At 36.6% G+C, this 24251-nt stretch overlaps 1 protein-coding gene across 2 annotated transcripts in view; it reads right to left on the bottom strand.

Annotated features, from left to right (window-relative positions):
- MTMR9 (myotubularin related protein 9) overlaps positions 1-24251 on the bottom strand; it is a 58672-nt gene that overhangs the window by 24547 nt on the left and 9874 nt on the right. Inside the window, exons 2-6 of one of the 2 annotated variants that reach the window (XM_046656742.1) lie at positions 21541-21649; positions 17137-17262; positions 3548-3721; positions 1772-1989; positions 723-884 (exon numbers count right to left, since the gene is read on the bottom strand). In XM_046656742.1, coding sequence (XP_046512698.1) covers positions 723-884; positions 1772-1989; positions 3548-3721; positions 17137-17262; positions 21541-21649 — 789 coding nt within the window. Of the gene's footprint in view, positions 1-722; positions 885-1771; positions 1990-3547; positions 3722-17136; positions 17263-20991; positions 21024-21540; positions 21650-24251 lie in introns of those variants that run through there. The other variant, XM_046656743.1, reaches the window with a different exon arrangement.

Here is a 24251-nt window from a genome sequence, read left to right on the forward strand (position 1 = left end):
AGTGGCAATACTTATACCTACCTATTGTTTCAGTGGGAATCCCCTTCTTAAAAAGGGCATTCTAAGCTTCTGCAACAACTTATACCAATCCTTCTGCCTCTGTTCAAGTCTTCTGCCTCAAGTCTCAAGGATTGGCAACCTTCAACTGAGTGAATAAACTAAAATCACTTCATATACTCCACATCACTGCCATCAGGTTTTCCCAACTCGAGATCCTGATATCACTGTACATATCAAGTAGTTTGTAATAAGATGTCTGAGAGAGCAGAACCAGTTTACTGTGAAACAAAACTACATGTTTCCTTCCATTGGTATTTCAAAAGTAAGAAGGCAAGTTTGGCCCTCTGGGAAAAAATAAGAAAACTCCTTTTCATTCTTTTTCACAGTGTAAGAAAAGGAAAATTGGTAGATTCAATTTAATTTATAGAAAAAATAGGTCCTTTAGTACTTAAAATATTTGTGTCATTATAGATATATATTTGCTACATGGTTCACATTCATTCAACAAACATTAACTATCAATTCAATGTCAGAATCTATGCACATACTTCACTGATAACTGAATGGCACTGACTATCTTACATAGTAATTTATAAAATGATCTGAACATAGGACATACAATAGGCACAAACTTTAACATAATATATAAACATATGTCTGGATAAAAGCAAAGTGTAGTTAGCAGTGCATGTCCCATTCCAGAATGCTGAAATGCACTTTACCTGTCGATACACTGAGCCGCTAGACAGGCAGTTGTAAGAATCTCTTTGATGTGAGTCAGCCAGTTCGAGGCTTCCAATTTACTGAGCCATCGGTCCATATTATGTGTTTGGTCATTACAAGCTTCCACGAGTTTGATTAAGCTCTCCTGAAGAATGTGATACCTTTAAAAAACAAGGAAAAGTAAAAAAGAAAACAGAAAATAGAATGATGAAGGAAGAAACCAAACCAAAAATTCAGCCTCCAATATATCAAAGAGCAAAAGTAGCTCAAAATACTATAAAAAGATTTACCTTGCTATACAATAACTTGAGGATTAAAGACTGAAAAATGACATTTAAACATGGTTGCAAAGATGCTTAAAATGCCTATCATGGTAAACTGTTCCTCATCTGATCAGATTAAACCCAGTTTGCATAGCTGGATTATCTGACCAGGGAGACAGCCAGAGCACTGCATTGTATGACAGGCCACAAGACAGCACCACTGACATGTGCAATCCTGTTCCCACGGATCCAGCATGAGATACCTGGGACCGTTAGCACGATGCCCCAGGCCAGCTCAGACACCATTGTTTTATTAGCTCCAACTCCCACCTACCCACCCAGAAGCACGCCTAAGGCACCACTTGCAAGCATAGCCATGAGCTAATATAGGTGGAGGAAACAGGGTGTGAGAACAGGTAGGTATGTGGGAAACTGAAACTCTAAAGTCTTTTGACTTAGGAAAATCTAATTATCCTTAGCATACCTGTTCAGTAAGTTTGGTAACCACTGATCTACAAGTAGAGGAGCAGACCTTGTAGTGATGAAATTTCAGGGCTGACTTAGAGAAACAATGCTATTTGACTAAAACTCACCTGCGCGCATCCAAGATGCCCATTAAGTTTTCTGCTTATCATTTAAAACATAATGACAGGATATGCAGCCAATTTTTGACTCTAAGTTAGTGCGTAGGTTAGTTTAAAAACCTGTGATTTTTGAACAGGTAAGGGCTCACCCACTCTAATGAGCTTCAAATAAGAATCCATCTCTGTCTCCAGAATCTTTACCTCTCAATGGACTTATGAATCCGCCTCCACTGGGGATAGTGAGCTTCTTGTTCAAAGCCGCCTCCTTTGGCTCTAGCTTGCTGAGCTACAGTTAGAGATCGAGTGTCAATGATGTAGCCACGTTTTCCTGCCCTGAGGGTAGCATTTATCAGCTTCTCATCTTCTTTGCACCGTCTGCCATTTGTGCCAGTGAGTGGCTGACCACTTCGCATAATTACCTAGAAGCACAATGCATTTTAAAATTTAATAGTAGCTGTTTTTAACGTCTCTGAAAACAGAAATGAATTAGCTAGATTAAGAGTATCTCAAAAACAACTGTGTGACACTTTGGAGATGGATTTGATGCCAAAACAAATAAATATTTCTATATGCTGACAATAGTTAATAATTGTAAAACAAAAATAAGCCTTGCATTTTTACACAATTTTTCTTCCTAACTCAAAATACTTTCACATGATAAATTACAGTTTCTCTTTAAGATCAAATGTTACAATTCATTTAGTCAGTGAATTGATTACCCAGTGGACCTGGCCTTGTAATGAAGATAATAATAATGGCCTGTGTGCCAGCAAACTTTTACTTCAACTACATAAACTTAGGGTTGGCAGATTTTATCAAGAATTATAAAGAGAAAAGGCACCAATGGCAAAATAAAAAAGCCTATGAAGTATTCTTCTTGTTTGGGGAATCATTTTCAATATCTTGAAAGTTGCTTATCTATTATTCATTCTCCGGTGGCCTCCTTCCATCTTTTTGCTATTCCAGGATTAACCACTTGTCTCCAAAGACTACCTATGTTTTCAAAGGTTTGCTTTTGAAACTTTTCCAAAGAAATCATTCTCTCTTATACTGATCTCTTCCCTGGTGAATAGTTCAGAGTTACTTCAATTTCACCCCACAATATACACTGTTATCTTTACCTTGAAATTTAACATGATCAAGAAAGGTCAACCAGAGGATGACAATGGCTAACTCTCTGACTGTGTTTACCATGTAAATGGACAGCATATTCAGTATCATTTGTTAAAATGCGTTATAATGAACCCTACTAAACAGAAATACTACTGAGCAAGCAGGACAGATGATCTGATGCCCAAGGAGCAAATTTTTAGAATCTTTTCATCCTAAATATCCATGTTTTACTTGTTACCAGGGTTCAAAAGAAAATAGAAGATGGCTATAACTTATCCACTAATATACTATGGGTTTCAATATGAGAAGCAGAGTTTATTGACTGAGAGAAAATAAGAGGAGAGAAACAGATTTAGAAAATATTTAGAAAACAAATACACAGTGAGCACTTGCCTATTCCACTCCTGACTCCCGTGTTTACTTAAGTTGTGACTAATGACATGTGTCACTCTTCTCCCTTTTGAAAATAAAAACGTTTGCTCAATTTACCTTTCAAAGGGAAATTTGGTGAGAATAATTAAAATAAAGTATCTTACCATTATTCTGGTCAGATAAATTTATTTTTCTACCTAAGAGTGTTACTTTAAGAATCAAATGAACATTAGTTCCCTTTGTACTGAGTCCTGAAGATAAACCTAGCTTGGGTTTTTCTAAGGTTGAGCAGCATCATAGAAAGAATTCAAAGTCATATCCTTATCACAGAAAACACTCTACTCCTGATTCCCTAAAGTTTAAACGAAGGAAGTCCTAGCAGGAGAGACCAATCACTTCAGCAACCAAGTACACAGAAAGGGGGAAGATTTCTAAGGAAAGGTTCTCAAACCTAGTCTTTCAGTAGCTCAAGCAGCAGTACAGTACACTTACCATTCCGTTTTTTTTATGATAATAGCTGAGTACTGGGAAGCGTCCTCCATGTCGAAATGTAGCTACTTTCCGAAGAGCTTCATCATCAATGGATTTGGGCACTATGACAATTGGCGGGTACGAGGGGCAAAGAGCAAATTCCTTATTGACATAGCTTAACCTCCATTCACTGGTCTGAAAAACAGAAAAAAGTTCAAAGCTAAGGAAGTATCTCAATGTCACAAAATAATCTGAAAACTTTTGAAGGACCTTACAGATCAACTGTCACACAACGAAGACACCACCTCTCAGGAATTTAATAGAAGAATATCTAGCCCATACTTAACTACTGCCAGAGAAAAGGAGCTCCATTCTTCAGAGTCAGCTTCCTGCAATGCTAGGTACCCCTAGTTCCTAGAAAGTTCTTCCTCATATTGAGCAAAATACGTTGCTCTGTAATTTCCTCTATTGGTTTTTACCATTGTTTTCAGTACAAGTTCCCTATTTCACATGGCATCCTCTCAAACATGTGAAAGACAGTTGTTTCTCCCTTAGTCTTCTATTCTCCAAGTTAAATATATTAAGTATATCCTTGATTATCAGGGCCAACATCATCTCACTCATCCTTTTATGGGTACCATTTGTTAATGGTACTCTTCAAGTATAGCAACAGGAAAACTATAACATTCCAGATAATGCTTAACCAGAACAGATGAGAACAAAGCTACTACCTATTCTAAATCCCTTGTTCCTTTCTGTTACTTAAAAAGGAGAAAAATAAAGACAGACTCGTAACATCTTAAAACAACAGCGACTTAATACTAACAAAAATCACACTCAGAAGTTAATGAAATAATTTCTAACTCAGTATGCTAAGGACTAAATTATACAATATAAAACTATCAAATGACAACTTATTTCAAACATCAAAAATGAAAACCACTTGAAGACTGTAAAAAGCTTTTTACAGTAAAAGAATAAATAAAATTATGTATATGTAAATTTCAATATATTCCTGTAAATCAGAGTTGGCCTAACATATTGGCCACCAGGAGGATAAAACTAGATGTACTGTAGGACAAAGTATTCTTTTAAAAAACTCTTTTATACAAGATACAATATTGCATTTTTAAAAATTTTTTCAGTTTTCAAAATTATTCATTATCGGAGCACGTCTAGGTGGGCTGCAACAGTAGGCACCAGCAGCCTGAAGCCCCCCCGTGATGGCCCCCATGGCAGAAGAGGGAATCCAAAGGACCACTGTGACTACGAGGAGGGGCCCAGGCCCAGTTAGCAACTGCGGACAGGGTTCCTGGTTGGTGCAGTATAAACAGCTGCTCCCCCACCACACCAGCAGAAACAAGTGGAAGGAGCAACTAATCTCTATCTCTATGCGGAGGCACAAATCTACAACATCAAGCAATATGAAAAAATACATTAAATCTCCAGAACAGAAGGAAAATAACAAATACACAGACAACAATCCCAAAGAAAATGAAATATATAACCTAAATGACGATGACTTCAAAACAGCCATCATTAAAATACTCAATGAGTTAAGAGAGAATTCAGATAGACAACTCAACGAGTTCAGGAGCTATGTCACAAAAGAGTTTGATACGATAAAGAAGAACCAAACAGAAATACTGGAAATGAAGAACACAATAGAGGAGATTAAGAAAAATCTAGATGCACTGAACAGTGGGGCCGATAATATGGAGGAAAGAATTAGCAATTTGGAAGATGGGAATATAGAAATGCTGCAGGCAGAGGAGGAGAGAGAACTAAGACTAAAAAGAAATGCAGAAACTCTCCCAGAATTATCCGACTCAATTAGGGGATGCAACATGAGGATTATAGGTATACCAGAGGGAGAAGAGAAGGAGAAGGGGGCAGAAAGCCTATTCAAAGAAATAATGGCTGAGAACTTCCCAAATCTGGTGAGAGAGATGGATCTTCAGGTGACAGAAGCCAATAGATCTCCAAACTTTATCAATGCAAGAAGACCAACCCCACAGCATATAGTAGTGAAGCTAGCAAAAGTCAACGACAAGGAGAAAATACTAAGGACAGCCAGGCAAAAGAAACTAACCTACAAAGGAACCCCCATCAGGCTATCAGCAGATTTCTCAGCAGAAACTTTACAGGCTAGAAGAGAGTGGAATGATATATTCAAAAATTAGAAGGACAAAAACCTACAGCCGAGAATTCTCTACCCAGCGAAAATATCGTTCAAATACGATGGAGAAATAAAAACTTTCCCAGATAAACAAAAATTAAGGGAGTTCATTGCCACAAAACCTCCTCTTCAGGAAATCCTTAGGAAAACCCTCATTCCTGAAAAATCAAAAAAAGGAAAGGGGCTACAAAACCAAGAGCACAGGAGATAAGTAGAAGGACAACAACAGAGAGTAGCAGCTCTTCATCAGAACAGATTAAACCATGGGACGAGAAACAAAGGAAATTGAAGAAAACCGGAAAACAAGACATAAAATGGTAGTGGTAGGCCCCCACATCTCTATAATCACTCTAAATGTAAATGGATTGAACTCCCCAATCAAAAGACACAGAGTGGCAGGATGGATCAAAGAACAAGATCCAACAATATGCTGCCTCCAGGAAACACACCTCAGCCCCAAAGACAAACACAGACTCAGAGTGAAGGGATGGAGAACAATACTCCAAGCTAATAATGAACAAAAGAAAGCAGGTGTCGCTATACTAATATCAGACAAGGTAGATTTCAAAGCAAAACAGATAAAGAAAGACAAAGAGGGACAGTATATAATGATAAAAGGGACTCTCCACCAAGAAGACATAACACTTATAAATATATACGCACCCAACACAGGAGCACCAAAATTTGTAGGTCTTAACAGAACTAAAAGAAGACATCAACAACAATACAATAATAGTAGGGGACCTCAACACACCATTAACACCAATGGACAGAACATCCAGACAGAAAATCAACAAGGAAATAATAGAATTAAATGAAAAATTAGACCAGATGGACTTAATAGATATATATAGAACACTTCATCCAAAAACAGCAGGTTACACATTCTTCTCAAGTGCACATGGAACATTCTCAAGGATTAACCATATTTTGGGAAACAAAGCAAACATCAATAAATACAAGAGAGTTGAAATAATATCAAGCATCTTTTCTGATCATAATGCTATGAAACTAGAAATCAACTACAAGAAAAAAGCAGAGAAAGGTACAAAAATGTGGAGACTAAACAACACGCTTCTGAACAAACAATGGATTGTTGAAAAAATTAAAGAAGAAATCAAAATTATTATCAATTTTAAAAAGACAATTTCTAAAAGATTCATTATTTTAAAAAAAGAAGTTACCTGTTTCCTGATCACCCATTTCCTAATTCTCTTTCCCCAGAGGCAACCATTTTCAACTCTTTTGCTTTTTTCCCCCTTTTTGCTGTTTACTTCCAAATTTCTAAATAACATAATTATACTGCTATTTCTTGATTTTTCACCATTAGGTATTACTTATTGATTTCTTGCTCTAGAGAATAATATGCTTCTCTTTGATCTGCAATATCATTTCTGTCATATATTAAGTTTCCATACATATAAGGCTTTCTATTCTGTCCCACTGATCTACTTGCATTAAGTCCCATAGGTTTTAGAATAAGCTTGATATTTGGTAGGCTGTCTCCTCTCCCTCCTTTTTGTTCTTCAAGAATACCTTGGCTCCTTTTGGTCCTTTGCTCCTTCATGTAACTTTTATCAAATTCTATGTAAAAACCCAATGGTTTTAATAAGATTGCACTGACTTCATAGAATGATTTGGAGACAATTACCTCCTTATAATATTCAATCTCCCTGTCCGTGAGCAAGTCTTAATCTACTTTTTTTAAAGCTTTCTTAATTTTTTCAGTAACGTTTTATAATTCTCTCAATAAAGGTCTTGCATATCTTTTCTTAGATATGCAAGAAAGGCTTCTGTTCCTAGAAGCCTTAGATTCTTGTTGCATGTTGTCAAAATTGTGGTTGGTGTAGAGAAATGTCTACAATCTCAAGATCCTTTCAGTTTCCTATGTAGATAAGCATAGAATCAACAAATAATGACAAGTTTGCTTCTTTCACTTCAATTCTTATACTTTTTATTTTTCCTCCTTGTCTTCCTGAGCTGGCTAGGAGTAGTGGTGATGGGCAGCCTTGTTTCCCTCTTGAACTCACAGGGAATGATAAAAGATTTGCTTTTGGCATGTTCTTGTTTTTGGTAGCTCCCCTTTATCAGATTAAATTAATTCCCTTCAAATCTAATTCTGCTAAGCATTTTTATTATGAATAAATGTTTAATTTTATCACATTGTTTTTTCTCTTCTAATTTTGTTATACCATGTATGTAATTTGTCTTTTCTCTCTGGCTAATTTTGTAATATTCTCTTTGCCTTACTGTTCAATAGTTGGACAACAACACATCTAAATGAAGATTTCTTTTTGATTATCCTGCTTGGTGTTTCCTGGGATACTTAATCTAAGAGTTCGACTTTCACTGATTCTGGAGAATTCTCAGCCATTACCTATCTGAATACTGTCTTTCTGCCATTTTCTCTATTATCTTCTTCTTGAACTCCCATTTAATAAATATTGGATCTTCTTCCTTAATCATCCATGCATGTCTAATTTTTCAATCATTTTGTCCATCTTCCTTATTTCTCCATTCTGTGTTCTGAGTAATTACTTCAGATCTATATTCCAGATCACTAATTCTCTTTTTCTCACCAGCTACATAACCTTTACATTACTGTATTTTCTCTTTTTAATCAACTTTATTATTTTATTATTTATATGAAAAATAAACTAGATCCAATTAGAGTGCATGATTTCATGAATCTTGACAGTTGTATGCACCCATGAAACCACTGCCACAATCAAGATAACAAATATTTCAATCATCTCCCACAAAAAACCCTTGTCAGGGCCGGCCCGGTGGTGCAACAGTTAAGTTTGAATGTTGCATTTCAGCAGCCCAGAGTTCGCAGGTTCGGATCCCAGGTGCAGACATGGCACCGCTCGGCAAGCCATGCTGTGGTAGGCATCCCACATATAAAAGTGGAGGAAGATGGGAATGGATGGTAGCTCAGGGGCAGTCTTCCTCAGCAAAAAGAGGAGGATTGGCAGCAGATGTTAGCTCAGGGCTAAACTTCCTCAAAAAAAAAAAAAAAGAAAAAATCCCTTGTGTATTTCTGCAGTCCATATTTCTCCCTCCACACCCAAGGCTAGGAAATTATTAATCTGCTTTCTGTCACTTTGGTGTCATATCTAAGAAATCTTTGCCTAATCCAAGGTCATAAAGATTTTCTCCCGTATTTTCTTCAAGAAGTTTTATAGTTTTAGCTCTTATGTTTTGGTCTACTGTAGATTTTGAGTTAATTTTTGTGGATAGTATAAAGTAAAAATCTAAGATTCATCTTCTTTAATATATGGTATCCAAGTGTTCCAATGCCATTAGTTGAAACAGCTATCCTTTCCCTATTGAATTTACTAGGCATCTCTAGCAAAAATTAATTGACCACAAATGGTAGGGTTTATTTCTGGATCCTCTATTCTGCTCCACTGATCTATATGTCTACCCTTATGCCAATACCAGACTCTCTTGATTACTGTAGCTTTATAATAAGTTTTGAAATCAAGAAATATAAATCTTTAACCATTTTTTTTCAAAGTTGTTTTGGCTATTCTAGTAACTCTGCATTTCCATATAAATTTTAGGATAATCTTGTCAATTTCTACAAAAACATCTATTGGGATTTTGATAGGAATTGCAAGGAATTTATAAATCAATTTGAAGAGAACTGTCATCTTAATGAGAGGTCAGCAAACTATAGTCCACAAGCCAAACCCAGCCCATTGCCTGTTTTTGTAAATAAAGTTTTGCTGGAACACCACCCATTCACTGATGTATCATCTATTGCCGTTTGCATGCTACAACAGTAGAATGGAATAGATCTAACAGAAACTGCATGATCCACAAAGCCTAAAATATTTACTGCCTGGTCCTTTACATAAGTCAGCCCGCTACTGATGGTAACCAGTCATATGTTGCTTAACAATGGAGATGCATTCTGAGAAAGGTGTTGTTTGGCAATTTTGCCATTGTGCAAACATCATAGAGTGTACTGACACAAATCTAGATGGTACAGCCTACTACACATGTAGGCTACATGGTACTAATCTTATGGGACCACTGTAATATACATAGTCTCTTGTTGACTGAAATGTTGTTACGTGGTGCATGACTGTATTGTCTTCCAACCCATGAACATGGTATATCTATCCATTTATTTAGATATTAACTTCTCTCAGCAATGTTTTGTGTTTTTCAGAGTACATATCCTACACTTCTTTTGTTAAATTTGTTCCTAAATATTTTATTCATTTTCAGATTACTTGTTGCCCACACAGTTTTTGTACACTTATATCAAGCAATCTTGCTAAATTTATTAGTTCTAGTTATTCTATTCATTTCTGCTATTTGCATTTCATTCTTTCCAGTTACTTTGCTCCTTTTTTTCTAGCTTAAGTTGGAGCTTAAATTAGTGATTTTACACTTTTCTTTTTTAATTTAAGCATTTTAAAGCTATAAGTTTCTCTTTAAACATTGTTTGAGCTATATTCCACAAATTTTGATGTGTTTCATTTTCATTATCATTCAGTTCAAAATATTTTCTAATTTCCTTTATGATTTCATTTTTTCTTCTTTTGAAGATACAAGCTAGGTACCATTAGTTTTTTTTCTTTCTTTTTGTTGTTTTTTCTGCTGGGAAAGACTTGCCCTGAGCTAACATCTATTGCCAATCTTCCTCTTTTTTTCCCCTCCCCAAAGCTCCAGTACATAATTGTATATTCTAGTTGTAGGTCCTTCTAGTTCTTCTATGTGAGCTGCCACCATAGCATGGCTACTGACAGATGAGTGGTGTGTTTCCACGCCCAGAAACCAAACCCGGGCTGCTGAAGCAGAGCGTGCAGAACTTTAACCACTAGGCCATCAGGGCTGGCTGTATGATTTCAGTTTTGACTCATAGACAAGTATTTCGTTTAATTTAGAAATACTCTAGGTACTCCTAAATACCTTAGTGTTGTTGATTTCTAATTTAATTCCTTTGTGGTCAGAAATTATACTTTGTACAGTTTCAATCCTTTTAAATTTATTAAGATGCATTTAACAGCTCAACATATGGTCTCTCTTGAGAAATATACCATGTGCTCATGAATACTGATCATTCTGCAGACGTTGGGAACAGCATTCTATAAATATCAGATAGTGTTGCTCAGATCCTCTGTCTCTCCTTGTTTTGTTCTCCTTGTTTGTCTCTCCTTGTCTAGTTGTTCTATTAATTGCTGAGAGGACAGTTTTAACAATCTCTGACCATGATCATAGAATTGCTTATTTCTTCCTTCATTTCCATCAATTTTTGCTATTAGGTATATATATTGTTATATCTTCCTGATAAATTTTATCATTATGAAATGAGCCTCTTTATTTGATATTTTGTGTCTTGAAGTCTTTTTTTAAAATCTGGAATTAATGCAGCTACTTCCACTTTTTTATGTTTATTGTTTTCATCACATATTTTTTTCCGCCCATATATTTTCAACCCATCTGTGTCTTTACCTTCAAAATGCATCTCCTGTACACAGCTTATATTCAGGTCTTGCTTTTTTTTTTAATTAATTCTGACCAATCTCCACCTTTAACTGGAGTGTTTAGCTCATCAATATTAAAATACTTATCAATATGGCTGTATTTTAGTCTAGCATTTATTTTCTGTTATCCCTTCAGTTTTTATTGCTATGTTTTATTTCCCATCTTCTTTTGGACTATTTAAATACTTTTTAGAATTGCATTCTAATATATGTATTAACTTTCTAATTATACCTCTTCACATTTCTTAAAAAGTGATTGCTCTAGGACAATGGTTCTCAACCAAGGGTGATTTTGCCCCCAGGGAACATTTGTCAATGCCTGGAGACAACTGAGGGTGGGGGAAGAAGAATGCTTCTGGCATCCAGTGGGGCCAGGGATGCTGCCAAACATTGTACAATGCACAGGACAGCTTTTGATAACAAAGAATTATCCGACCCAAATGTTAATAGTGCTAAGTTTGAGAAACCTGCTCTAGGGATTATAATATATATCCTAAACTTAAATATTAGCCCACATTATATAAAATGTAAAAACCTTAAAACTGTACAGGTTGGGAGGTGACCTGGTGGCGTAGTGGTTAAGTTTGTGTCCTCTGCTTCAGTGGCCCAGGGTTGGCAGGTTTGGATCCCGGGCGTGGACCCACGCACCGCTCATCAAGCCACGCTGTGGCAGCAACCCCACATAAAATAGAGGAAGACTGGCACAGATGTTAGCTCAGCAACAATCTTCCTCAAGCAAAATAGAGGAAGACTGGCAACAGATGGTAGATCAGGGCTAATCTTCCTCACACAAACAAAAGCAAAAACTGTACAGGTCTATTTATCAATTCAGATACCCCACACACAGTCGCCTTTAATGCTAGTTTCCATATGTAATATGTCTGCATACACTATAAACAGCATAAAGGCAATGCTGATAGTTTTTGTTTTAAATACTCATACATATTTTAAAGACACTAAAAAGGAAAAAAATAGCCAGTTATATTTACCATTTCCAATGTTCTTCAATCATTCTGAATATTCAAGTTTCCCTCTGGTATTATTTCCCTTCAGTCTGAAGAACTTCCTTCAACATTTCTTATAGTGAAGGTCTCGGCGACACAGTCTTAGTTTCCTTTTACCTGAAAATGCTGTCTGACATTCATTCTTTAAAGATGTTTTCCCCAGATATAGAATTCAGGATTGGCAGGTTTTGTTCCTTTTAGCACTTTAAAAGATTTCTCTTCTGGCCACCATAATTTCTGATGAACAGTTCATCATTTGAATTGCTGTCTCCATGTATGTAATGTGTTGTTTTTATCCGGCAGCTTTCAAGATTTTCTCCTTATCATTGCTCTTTGACAGTTTGACTATGATATGCCTAGGCATGGTTTTCTTCATATTTATCCTGTTTGGGGTGCTGAGCTTTCTAAATTTATACCATTCACCAAATTTGGAAAGTTTTTGATTATTATTTCTTGAAATATTTTTCCTACCTTATTCCCTCTATTCTCTCCTTCTACATCTCCAACTGCACAAATACCAGACATTGTGATACTGTCCCACAGGTCCCTGAGGCTCTGCTTATTTTTCTGTAATTTCTCCCCTCCCCCTTCTTTCTATTGAATAATTTCTATTACCCTAACTCCAAGTTCACTGATTCTGTACTCTGTTATCTCCTCTTTGCTATTTAGCCCATCCAGTGAATTTTTTATTTCAGATATAATTTTCAAAAAGTTCTAAAGAGTTCCATTTGATTCTTTTTAATATTTTCTATTTCTCTGTTGAGATTTCCTGTCTTTTCCTTGATTTTAAGCATATTTTCCTTTCTGGAAAATTAGGCAGTTTTAAGAGCTGCTTTAAAGTCGTTGTGTGATAATTTGAACATCTGAATCATCTCGGAGTTGGTATTTGTCAATTATCTTTTGTCTGGAGAATGGGTCACAATATCTTGGCTCAACTTTGGATTGTATCTTGGACACTGTGAATGTCATGTTGTGGAAAGTTTCTGTTCTGTTATACTCCTTTGAAGAGCTTAATGTTTTTGTTTTAGCAGGCAATTAACTTGGTTAGACTTGAACTGCAAACCCTGTAACACCTGTTGTGCACAGCAGCTCAGATCTTAGTTCTGACTGCTCTCAGTCTGCCCCAAGCAAGCATGGTTCAAGAGCCAGCCAGAGATTTGGGGTTGTATACGGAATGAAGGCGCCCCTTCTCTGGCTCTCTGGTTGCCTCAGGCCCTTCCCCCATCAGAGAGAAAGTGGGCTTTCTATTGGAATGTTAGCTGTTCCACACCATCAATGCCACAACTGTGGGCCCTCAAAGACAAGGCCCCCAAGCAGGAAACTCACTCTGCCATACACTTTCTCTAAGTTTTGATCCCCTCCAAAATATGCTGCTTTCTGCTCACTTACCAAAGCTTTCAGGTAGTAGTTTTTTGTATTTTAATCACAGTTGGCCATTGATATATGCAGGAGGGCTTGTCAGATAGAAGCTACTCGACCATCACCAGAAGGAGAACCTTATCATCTATTTTGTATATAATTTCTAAAGTGGTAGATTAGGGGAGTACAGACATACCATATATGTGTATTTCAGAAAAGTATCTGAAACAACCTTTCATGATATCCTAGAATAAAAGCATGCTAAAAGTGAGAGGAACTCTAGAGATCATTTTGCTCAATACTCTCATTTTGTAAACGTGGACACTGAGTCGCAGAAAGTCAAGCAGCCAGTAACATATCTGGAATGCAACACAAGATATCTTGATAGTTTTAGTACTCTGTCCTCTCAATACCACAGCTCTTTTGGACATAACAGAGAAACGAAGACTGGCAAATATTATAACTAATAGTTTTTCAGATGGTCAAAAAACCTTACTCAAAGACTCAAAGAATATTGATTAAGTGATAGATGTCTACCTGGCAGGTGATTTTTAATGATACGCAGAAGGCCTTATTGTTCTTTTGTCCTATTCTGCATAAATGCACATTCCTACATTCATTCACTCAACAAATATTTACTTTTTGCCTATCATGTGCTAGGAATACAGTAGGGAACAAAAATGACAAGGTTCCTGCCCTTGTAAAGTTTATATTCTAGCAGCTTATATTCTAGCCCAGGAGAGACACAATAAACAAACAACAAATAAGAAGCTTTCCACATTGCTGACACCCTCCTACTTAAAACTCACTCTTCCCTTGGCTTTGTCCTCCTCACCCCTTAAATGATTCAATCCTTGGCCCCCTTCTCACTTTAGATGCTTTTCCTAGGCAATCTCAGTGTCTCCCCATGGTTTCCTCAATGTTGATTACTTTCAGCTTTTCACTTTTTTCACAGATCTCTCAAATAAGCTCTGAACTATCTCTTGTACAATGACATGTACCATACAGGCCCTTCAAATTTGCCATCTCCAAGACTGAACTCAACTCATTCCCTGTCAAGCACATTTCTCTTTCTATCTTTCCCATCTCAGCGGTATCATCCTAGATGCCACTGCCTGTTTTACCTCTCACACCCAGTGAGTGGGTCACCAACTCCTTTTAATTCTACTTCCTGACTCTTTCTGCACTATAACCCCTCTGCTATTGATCCATCTTCTTTATATTATTACAGTAGGCGCTTAGGCAGTTTTTCAGCATTTTGCATCAGAATTTATTTTCTATAACATAAATCTAATAATGTCATTTCCCCTGTGCTTTGTGGATATTTTTGTCAGAACCTATTTTATTGTACTCGATTACTTAATTATTAGACTTTGAACAAGTAGAAGGAAGGGACCATGCTTTGCTCATCTTAAATTTCCATAATCAAGCAATAGTAAGTAAATGCTTCAAATCAAGGCATTAAAGATGTTCTCATTAAATCTGTGGATTATGAAATTTGCAGGAAAATAACACAACTTTGAATACATAAATTTCTTAATTAGCTAAACCAAAAAGAAAATGCCTACCAGGAAAAAAGTGTTGAATCTAAGTAAAAATAAAAAAATAAAATAAAAATGTAGGGAGGACACTTTAATAACACAAGTGAAAAGATGTAGGAAGTTTAGTTTATTTCATTGGTAATTTAATTCTCAAAAAGCTAATGCAACTTTAGGTGGCCTTAAAAGTATCAGTAATAGTTCCAGTCTACACTAAATGTTATGGGTACCGAATTTTAAGAGAATCAATGACAAACTGAAGACCCTGCTGAGAAGAGCAACCAGGACAGTGTGGGGCCCTGAGGTCAGTGTTGTTAGAAAAGGTTGAAGTAAATACTGATGTTTACTCTATAGAAAGGACAACAGTCAAGACATTTGTTGTTAGTGCTGTCCAGTAGATTCCAACTCCTAGCGACCCTGTGTATAACAGAGTGGGACCCTGCCCCATCTTTTTGCACCATCCTCTCATCTTCCGGTGCTATCTCAGACAATGCTCCACTGCTACTCATAGGGTTTTCATGGCCAATTTTTTCAGAAGTGCATGGCCAGGTACTTCTTCTTAGTCTGTCTTAGTCTAGAAGCTCTGCTGAAACCTGTCCACCATGGGTGACCCTGCTGGTAAATTTGAAATACTGGTGGCATAGCTTTCAACATCACAGTAACAAGCAGCCACCAGAGAATGACAATCGACAGATGGGTGGTGTGGTTCCTCAACCAGGAAATGAACCTGGACCATGGCGATGACAGCACCGAATCTTAACCACTAAACCACCAGGGCTGGCAATGGGGATGTAAAATTTCTTAATTTCAAGAAGAGTTCATGGTAGAGAGTAAGACAATCTGAGTAACACATGGTAACGTCAGAAACTTTGGGTCTAAGTACAGGGAGACAGACTCTCAGTATTAGAGCTGTGCCCAAATGGGACATTGCTGCGTGATTTTGTGAATTCTCCTGCACTAGAAATTTCAAGTAGAGGCTGGACAACCACATCATGAATATATTTAGCACAGGGGATTTCCGCACAGAATAGGAGACTGATTTGAATGCTGACTTGCAGAATGTCGACTTAGCACCTAACTCCAAGATAGATAATGGGCAGCTCATTGGGACAGACATTTTTGGGTAACCAAGCAAATTGTCCACACATCTCCCTTCCTGATCACATTCTGACTGCCATTTTCCACCTAGGAAATAACTCAGGATTCCTCTGAGGTAGCTGTCAGATGGCAGTTAATTGATACAAGAGAAAAGCATCACATATTTGAGAATGTTTACTAGAGAGTTTTTAATGCAATAAAGACATTGAATATAAATGTAAATATAGGTAGTCATCTATGAACTACATAAAAATGCTCCATATATAACCATGTAAAATTCCCTTTCCTTTCTCACTTTGCTGCTGTGGACATCTTTGTTCTCTAAATGACATGGTACCCTGGTCCCTACTTCTTGAACCCCGCAGGACCCATTTACAGAGGTATGATGGAAGAAGAAAGAAGTAAAATGGTGAATGAGAATGAAAATCTGGTTCTAGCAACCCAAATTATAAAAACACAAAAATTATCCCACAGAAACAAATGTGATATATGTTTCTCTAGTGCTATCTTAGGGACACAGTGGGTTCAACATATTTTTTTGGGATGGCTCAGAACCTAATCACTACATAGAAAGTTGCTTCCATGGAGACACTTTCAAAATACGCAACAATTAACTCAAAACATGCCAGGACTATCTTTATGAAAAGCTTAATGTTTTATCATGTCATTTTCAAAATTTAAAAAAAGTAACATTTGGAACACAGCTAATACACTAGAAGAAAAATCACTAGAGCTGCAGCACTGAGAACAAATCATGCAAATCTCTGAATGGCAGAGGCTGCAGCACTACTAGCTAACAGATACTTCTTTCAGGCATGGATAAGTCAGCTGCACCTTATTACTCATCAAAAGGAAGTGATCATTTTCACAATAAAGTAAGGTGTTGGGTTATTTCTCATGACCCAGAGTTCTCTCAAAAGTTACTCACAGCTGAAGAGTAGAGTTCAAACTCCTGCTCCGGAAGGAAAGAATGCCAGCCGTCTTCTATCACTTCAAACATGGGCCGGTAAAAGAAAGGGTACATCAGAGTGATGGAGTCCAGAGTGGACAACGCCTGGGGGTAAAAAGGAAATAAAGAAAGGAAAAAAGGAACATACCATAGTTTGAAACACTTTCTAACTGCCAAATTGTTACGGAACAAATATGGTCTAATAATGATGGGCACCCAATATATTTCTCTAACATTGTATTTCACTAGATACAACTATAGCTTATTGAAGCTCATTTCCATGCTTCCAGCATCTAACAAGCTATCTGGCACATAACATACACTCAATTAGCAATGTGCACCCCTATTCTAAGAGAAAAGTGAAATAACTCCTCGACACGATTTAATAAAACCTAATACAATGGTCCAAATATTTCTGGAAATCAGAGAACAAACACATTTTGGTTAGTCAATAAAGCCTTGGCTTAAAATCTGGTTATCAACTATATAAACATAGTAAATTATTTAAAATCAAAGTTTGTTACTAACTACAAAAAAGGATGATATAGCTTAGTGGCCACAGAGTCAGACTGGAGTCAGACTGCTGGACGCAAATTCCAGGTCCCAGTGTAATTGTAGTTAAGGAATGCAATCACTCCATGCCTCAGTTTCCTCAGCTGTTTAATGGGGAAAGTAACAGTGCCTAACTCATGGGCTGTTAGAAGGCATTGAGAGAGACAGTGTGTGCGACAGGACTAGAAGAGCACCCGGCACACAGTAAGCTCTAAACTAATTTTAGCTTTTTATGCTCCACATATTACACGCTCTACACACGCTCCATCAACGTTCATTTCCTCCCTTCCTAGAGTGATACGCCACTTGGTCAACTATCCTCATATCTTTGTGCTACACTGACCCATTCTCAAGCCAGGGTAACAACTCTGTGGTCCCAAAATGAGCCTAAAATCATCTGGAGCCTTGAATTCTGGGTAACACCACCAGGAAAACCTGACTAGATGAGAGGAACAGACAGATGGAACATCCTCCATCACCTGGCACTCTCATTCTTCTGACAAGGGAGTTATGGAAAGCATTTCTACGGCTGAAAAGAGGACACCAAAATCAACTAGCATAACTCAAACTGCAGTAACTATGGAGACACTCACCTGGGGCAGGGGGAGGATGTCCAACATCATGCTAGTACCCCAAAACTCTCAGAATAAAGCTACCTCCCTCCAAGTCACAGAAGAATCAGGCCCCCAAAAGTATGGGCCCATGACTTATTAAAAAACAGATGGACATGTACTTTAACAAAAACGTGACCATCTGAAGTTATTCTGCTATCTGTCCATAAATCATGAAGCTTTCCCCCAAAGTTCATAAAACAGACAATATGGGGAAGCACAGCTGTATAACCCATCATCCACGTCTGTATTGTCTTTGGCTGCCAGCCACAGCAAACAGAAGCAGAAAGGCCATGTCTAATCTAGGCCAGAGCCGTCAACAGTCAGTACAATAATTATTTTATTTAATTTATTTTTAAGATATTCTTTGCAATTTTTCAGCTTTACTTTTTTCCCCACTTTTACTGAAAAGACAAATAAAACTGTTTAAGATATTTAAAGTGATGATTTGATATATGTACACACTGTGAAAGGATTCCCCTCATGGAGTTAATTAACATATCCATCACCTCGCATATTTACCTTTTGTTGCTGTTGCTGAGAATTTTTAAGTTCTATTCTCTTAGCAGATTTCAAGTATACAATACAGTGTTATCAACTACAGTCACCATGTTATACCCTAGATCCTTAGACCTTATTCATCTTATAACTGAGAGTTTGTAACTTTTACCAGCCTCTCCCTATTTCCCCCATCCCAAGCCTCTGGCAACCACTCTTCTAGTCTCTGTTTCTATGAATTTGACTTTTGTTTTAGATTCCACATATAAGTGATTCCATGCAGTATTTGTCTGTCTCTGTCTGCCTTATTTTACTTAACATAATGCCCTCCAAGTTCATCCATGTTATTGCAAATGGCAGGATTGCTTCCTTTTGTAATGCTGAATAATATTTCATTATTATTTTCTTTATCCCGTCCTCCATCGACAGACACTTAGGTTGTTTCCACACCTGGGCTATTATGAATAATGCTGCAACGGACATAGGAGTACAGATATCTCTGAGATAATGATTTTGTTTCTTTTGAATATACACCCAGAAGTCATACTGCTGGATGATATGGTAGTTCTATTTTTAATTTCTTGAGCAACATCCATACTGTTTTCCATACTGGCTGGTATAACCATGATTTTAAATACAAGTCAGCAACCACTCTGGCAGGCAATAAGCACTCATACTTTGCTGTGTCATGATTACATTTTATGTCACTAGAGATAGGACTTTTCATTTAAACACAGTAATGCTGAAAGAACTGAAACCCTTTCAACTCCAAAAGGCAGTTGAAACAACACAGATGAAAGCTTCATCAGACTTTCTCCTACAATTTAGAAAACTGGCCATTTGCCAGTTATTCTTCCAATGGAATTTTATTTGTGGCAGCAGAATATATTTGGATATATGGGTTCTTGATAATAAAGAATAGCTCAACTCTGCTATAGAAGAGATTCATTTATTACCCCCAAATTAGCAAGATATATAGAGGCAAGGGGGGAAATCGGACGCCAGGAAAGGGATAGAAGCCAAGTTCCTACGTGTACTTACTATGCTGTAAAAATGGTCAATAGAAGATTCACTTTCTGAGGTCAAATTATGAGAATGACTAATAATTTACAACTTCATTTCAGCCATCAGGACTTCTATATAAACAGTCAGTTTCTAAAGAGCTTTAGGTAATACATATATGGCTAATTAAATAACTGATTAGTGTCAGATCCTAACAAAGGTAAGTAAATGCAATCAGAAAATGGGGTAACGTGCTCTGCCCTATTTCTTCATCACTGTGCTTCAGCATAGGCAACTTCACTAACGCCCACCAACCAGCTATCTTAGAAGTTATAAAAGGAATAAGGAGAAAAATATAGATGAGTCAGTGAAAACCCAACCCCACAACTGAAAACAACATGCTCAACTCTGAAGTGGGCCAGTGGCATTCCCCAGCCCAAATAGCAGGATACACTTCAATTTAACAGGGTAGAAGCCACAGTGCATTACTCACTCATATTAGCAAATTTGGTCAAATCAACACTACTATGTTACTTGCAAATGACAGATACGTAAAACAAACAGTTCAGCTCATCTCACTTCCTTAAGTAAAATTTAGCAAAAGCAGAAAGAAAAATGTTACATGCCATTTTCTCAGTACCACAACAGTTGTTCCTCTATTTCTCCATTCTGGTTTAAAAATCAAACAAAATCCTAGTTACATATTTTTAAGCCTTTCTGCCCTCTTAATAGTTAAGCCAGTAGCATTTATTTTGGACACAAAGCCCAAATTAGTCACTCAAAGACAGAAAAAAAAAAATCAGTGTGCCTCTATAATTATCTAGAAAATACCATAAACATAAAAGTTAATTGCTATAATTTAGTGGCAATGATTTAAAATAAGGCAATTTAAAATCTGAGTATATACCAAAATAGTTAGTTAGAACGGGGAAGAAAATAGTGTGAGCTCTTCAATTTAAATATTAACTTCCCTGAGTAAAATTTCTATTATTTGTAATCTGAACAGATATTCAATACTGTTTATACAAATAGAAAACAAACACACCCCGTCTTAAACAAACCTAACATATGGAAATCCAGATTTACTAAAAACAAACAAAAGACTACAATCATTGGTGATAATTACTTGCTTTATAAAAGAAGTAACTTTTTGTTGTCGTTATATTGGTACCTGAGCTAACATCTGTTGCCAATCACTTTTCTTTTCCCCTTCTTCTCCCAGAAGCCCCCCAGTACATAGCTGTAGATTCTAGTTGCAGGTCCCTCTGGTTGTGCTATGTCGGATGCTGCCTCAGCACGGCCTGATGAGCAGTGCCATGTCCACGCCCAGGATCTGAAGTGGCGAAACCTGGGACCACTGAAGCGGAGCGCACAAACCCAACCACTCAGGCACCAGGCCAGCGCCTAAAAGAAGTAACTTTTTAAAAAAGCCTCACCCTATATCTACACACAATGGAATATTACTCCGCCTTAAAAGAGAAGGATATCCTGTCACATGCTACAACACGGATGAAGCTGGAAGAATAAGTAACACTAAAAACTGCTGAGTCAATAAAATCCTATCACATTCCTCTGACAACGAATCAGGGTAAGGTTTTCCTATCAGTCTTCAATATTTGAGCCACAGAACATGACTAAATAAGAGCTACACTGAGTCAGAATATAAGGTTCTCTTTTATCACTATTTATTTTCATCAGATTTTGTTTCCAAAATACTTACCTCAATGGAACTGGCTATATTCAAACATTCCTCCATTCCAGGGATATCCAGCTGAATAATTCGAAAATCTTTACATTTTATGATGATGGTACCCAGTGGTCCCACAAATCTATAAAAAATTACAAAGTATGCTTAAGAACATGTACATTCCTAACTCTATGATTGTTTCATTGAAAAGAGAATGTAATTATAATGACCATCTATATTCAACTTTCTTCTCCCCAGTTCGTCTAATTAATGAAGAGTCAAGCCTGCATCACTGAAATGTAAGCCATAAATTATTTAAAATATATGTATTTAAAAATGTTTCAAATACATAAAGTAATTCAATCTATAGGCCAATTCATTTAATGGAGATTATTTGGGGCTTTACTTCAAAGAATAGTGAAAAAAAAGATCTGTAATTAATGTGTTAAGTGTTTGTGCAGAGATTTCTGAAGCACAGGAAAACAGGTCATTTCAGATTTTATTTACTTCCAAGCTTGCAGCAGTTGATTTTAAATATAAGTACCTCTTTTTCAGTCTTTAAAAACTATTAACTTGCAATATCTATTCTAAATCAAGGAAAACTTCAGAGTAAATGCCACAACTTATCATAAATTTTGTATCAGTAAGTTTTATACAAATTTAATTTTACCTTAGTTGGGATTTTTGTCTTCCTTTTATTGCTATTGTCTGTACTTGCGGATAGCTCTAATTTTTCTTCTGCTTTGCCACTGATTGCCCCCAATTCTTTTCCATTAATATTTCAGAGCATTCTCTAAACTAGGAATTCTTAGATTGATCAAAAGCTGGTCATTTTACTTACACTTTTCCCAGTTTAGAAAGACAACTCCTACAGCTACTCTTCCTGAGTTTCCCCTCAATTGTAAGCACCCCATGCTTCACGTCACTGCACTGTTAATTTGGAAAGCAAACCTTATCAACATGGGTCAAATCCTAGTAAAGAAAGTTCCACCAGACATCCACAGATGATCAACACGCTGGAATGACTCTTATAAAATGTATTTTGAAAAATCATACTCTTGCACTTCAACTTCTGGCAAAGGCAGAATAACAGGGACTAGATTTACCCTTCCACCTGAAAGAACCAAAATAACTGGACAAAATACAAGGAAGTAGTTTCAACACACTGGACACAAGGCAAAGAAGAACAGGGATCCCTGGGAGATGGGAAACAAGGTGAGTCTTACGATTGCCCCAGTTTGCTGTTTTGAGAGTTTCTAGGCTATAGTTCAGGGAAAGGGAACCTGGGTGGGGCTGATAGTCTGAGGAGCCCACCTACACTAGAAAAGAAGGCAGGCCTCAAATTAGTGACTTCAGATTCCACTACACTAGAAAAAGAAGAGAGCAAATTAAATCAAAAGCAGAAGAAATTAAATAATAAAGATCAAGGCAAAAATCAAAGAAACAGAAAAGATAAAATTATAGAGAAAAACAATAAAAGCAAAAATGATTGCTTGAAAAGATCAATAAAAGTGACAAACCTCTAGCCAGACTGATCAGGAAAAAGAAAAATAAAGTCAGTCACAATTTACCAATATAAGGAATGAAAGAGGTTGCAATCATTACAGATGCTACAGTAATTAAAAAGATAACAAGGGAAGATTAGGAACAATTTTATGCCAATAAATTCAACAAGGTAAATGATAGGGACAAATTCCTCAGAAGACACAAACTATTAAAGATCATTCATGAAGAAACAACCTGATCCGTTCTGTAGCTATTAAACTGAAATTTTATTAAAATCTTCCCCACAAAGAAAACTCTAGGTCTGGGGGACTTCACTGATGATTTCTATAAAATACTTAAGGAAAAAATACTATCAATTCAAAGACAAATTCTTCCAGATAATTGAAGAAGAGGCAATTACATCTCAACTCATTCCATGAGGCCAGCCTTACCCTAATACAAAAACCAGACAAAGACATTACAAGAAAAGAAAACTGCAGACCAATATCCCTCATGAACATAGATACAAAATATCTAAACAAAATATTAGCAAATGAAATCCAACAATATACAAAAAGCATAATACATCATCAGCAATTGGAGTTTATCCCAGGAACTCTAGGTTGGTTTAATATTTAAAAATCAAAGTCATTTCCATATTGACAAACTAAAAAAGGAAAACTATATGGTCATTTCAACAGATACAGAAAGAGCATTTGACAAAATCCAACATCTATGCCTCATTTTAAAACAAAACAAAAAAACCCAACTCTCAGCAAACTATGAACAGAAGGGAACTTCCTCAACCAATAAGAGCCATTTACAAAAAAACTCTACCACTAATAGCATACTTATAAGTGAAAGACTGAATGCTTTCTCACTAAGATCAGGAATAACGCAAGGATGTTCACTCTCACCACTTCCATTCAACAGTGTACTGACAGTTACAGCCAGTGCAATACAGCAAGAAAAAGAAATAAATGGCATACAGATTGAGATGGAAAAAATAAAACTGTCTTTAGTTACAGATGACATGATTTTCTATTTAGAAAAGCCAATGAAAACTACAAAAAAGCTATTAGATTTAATAAGTGAGTTTAGTAAAGCTTCAGGATACAAGGTCAGTATACAAAAATCAATAGTATTTCTCATACTATTGCAATGATGTTTAAAGTACCAAGGATTTTGTTTTCATTCAGGTATGGTGAAGCCAACATATTAGGAGATGACTGTCATTGAAAAGATGGTTTGTTACTCAT

Source organism: Equus quagga, chromosome 3 (genome assembly GCF_021613505.1).
Source record: "Equus quagga isolate Etosha38 chromosome 3, UCLA_HA_Equagga_1.0, whole genome shotgun sequence".
Taxonomy (NCBI): domain Eukaryota; kingdom Metazoa; phylum Chordata; class Mammalia; order Perissodactyla; family Equidae; genus Equus; species Equus quagga.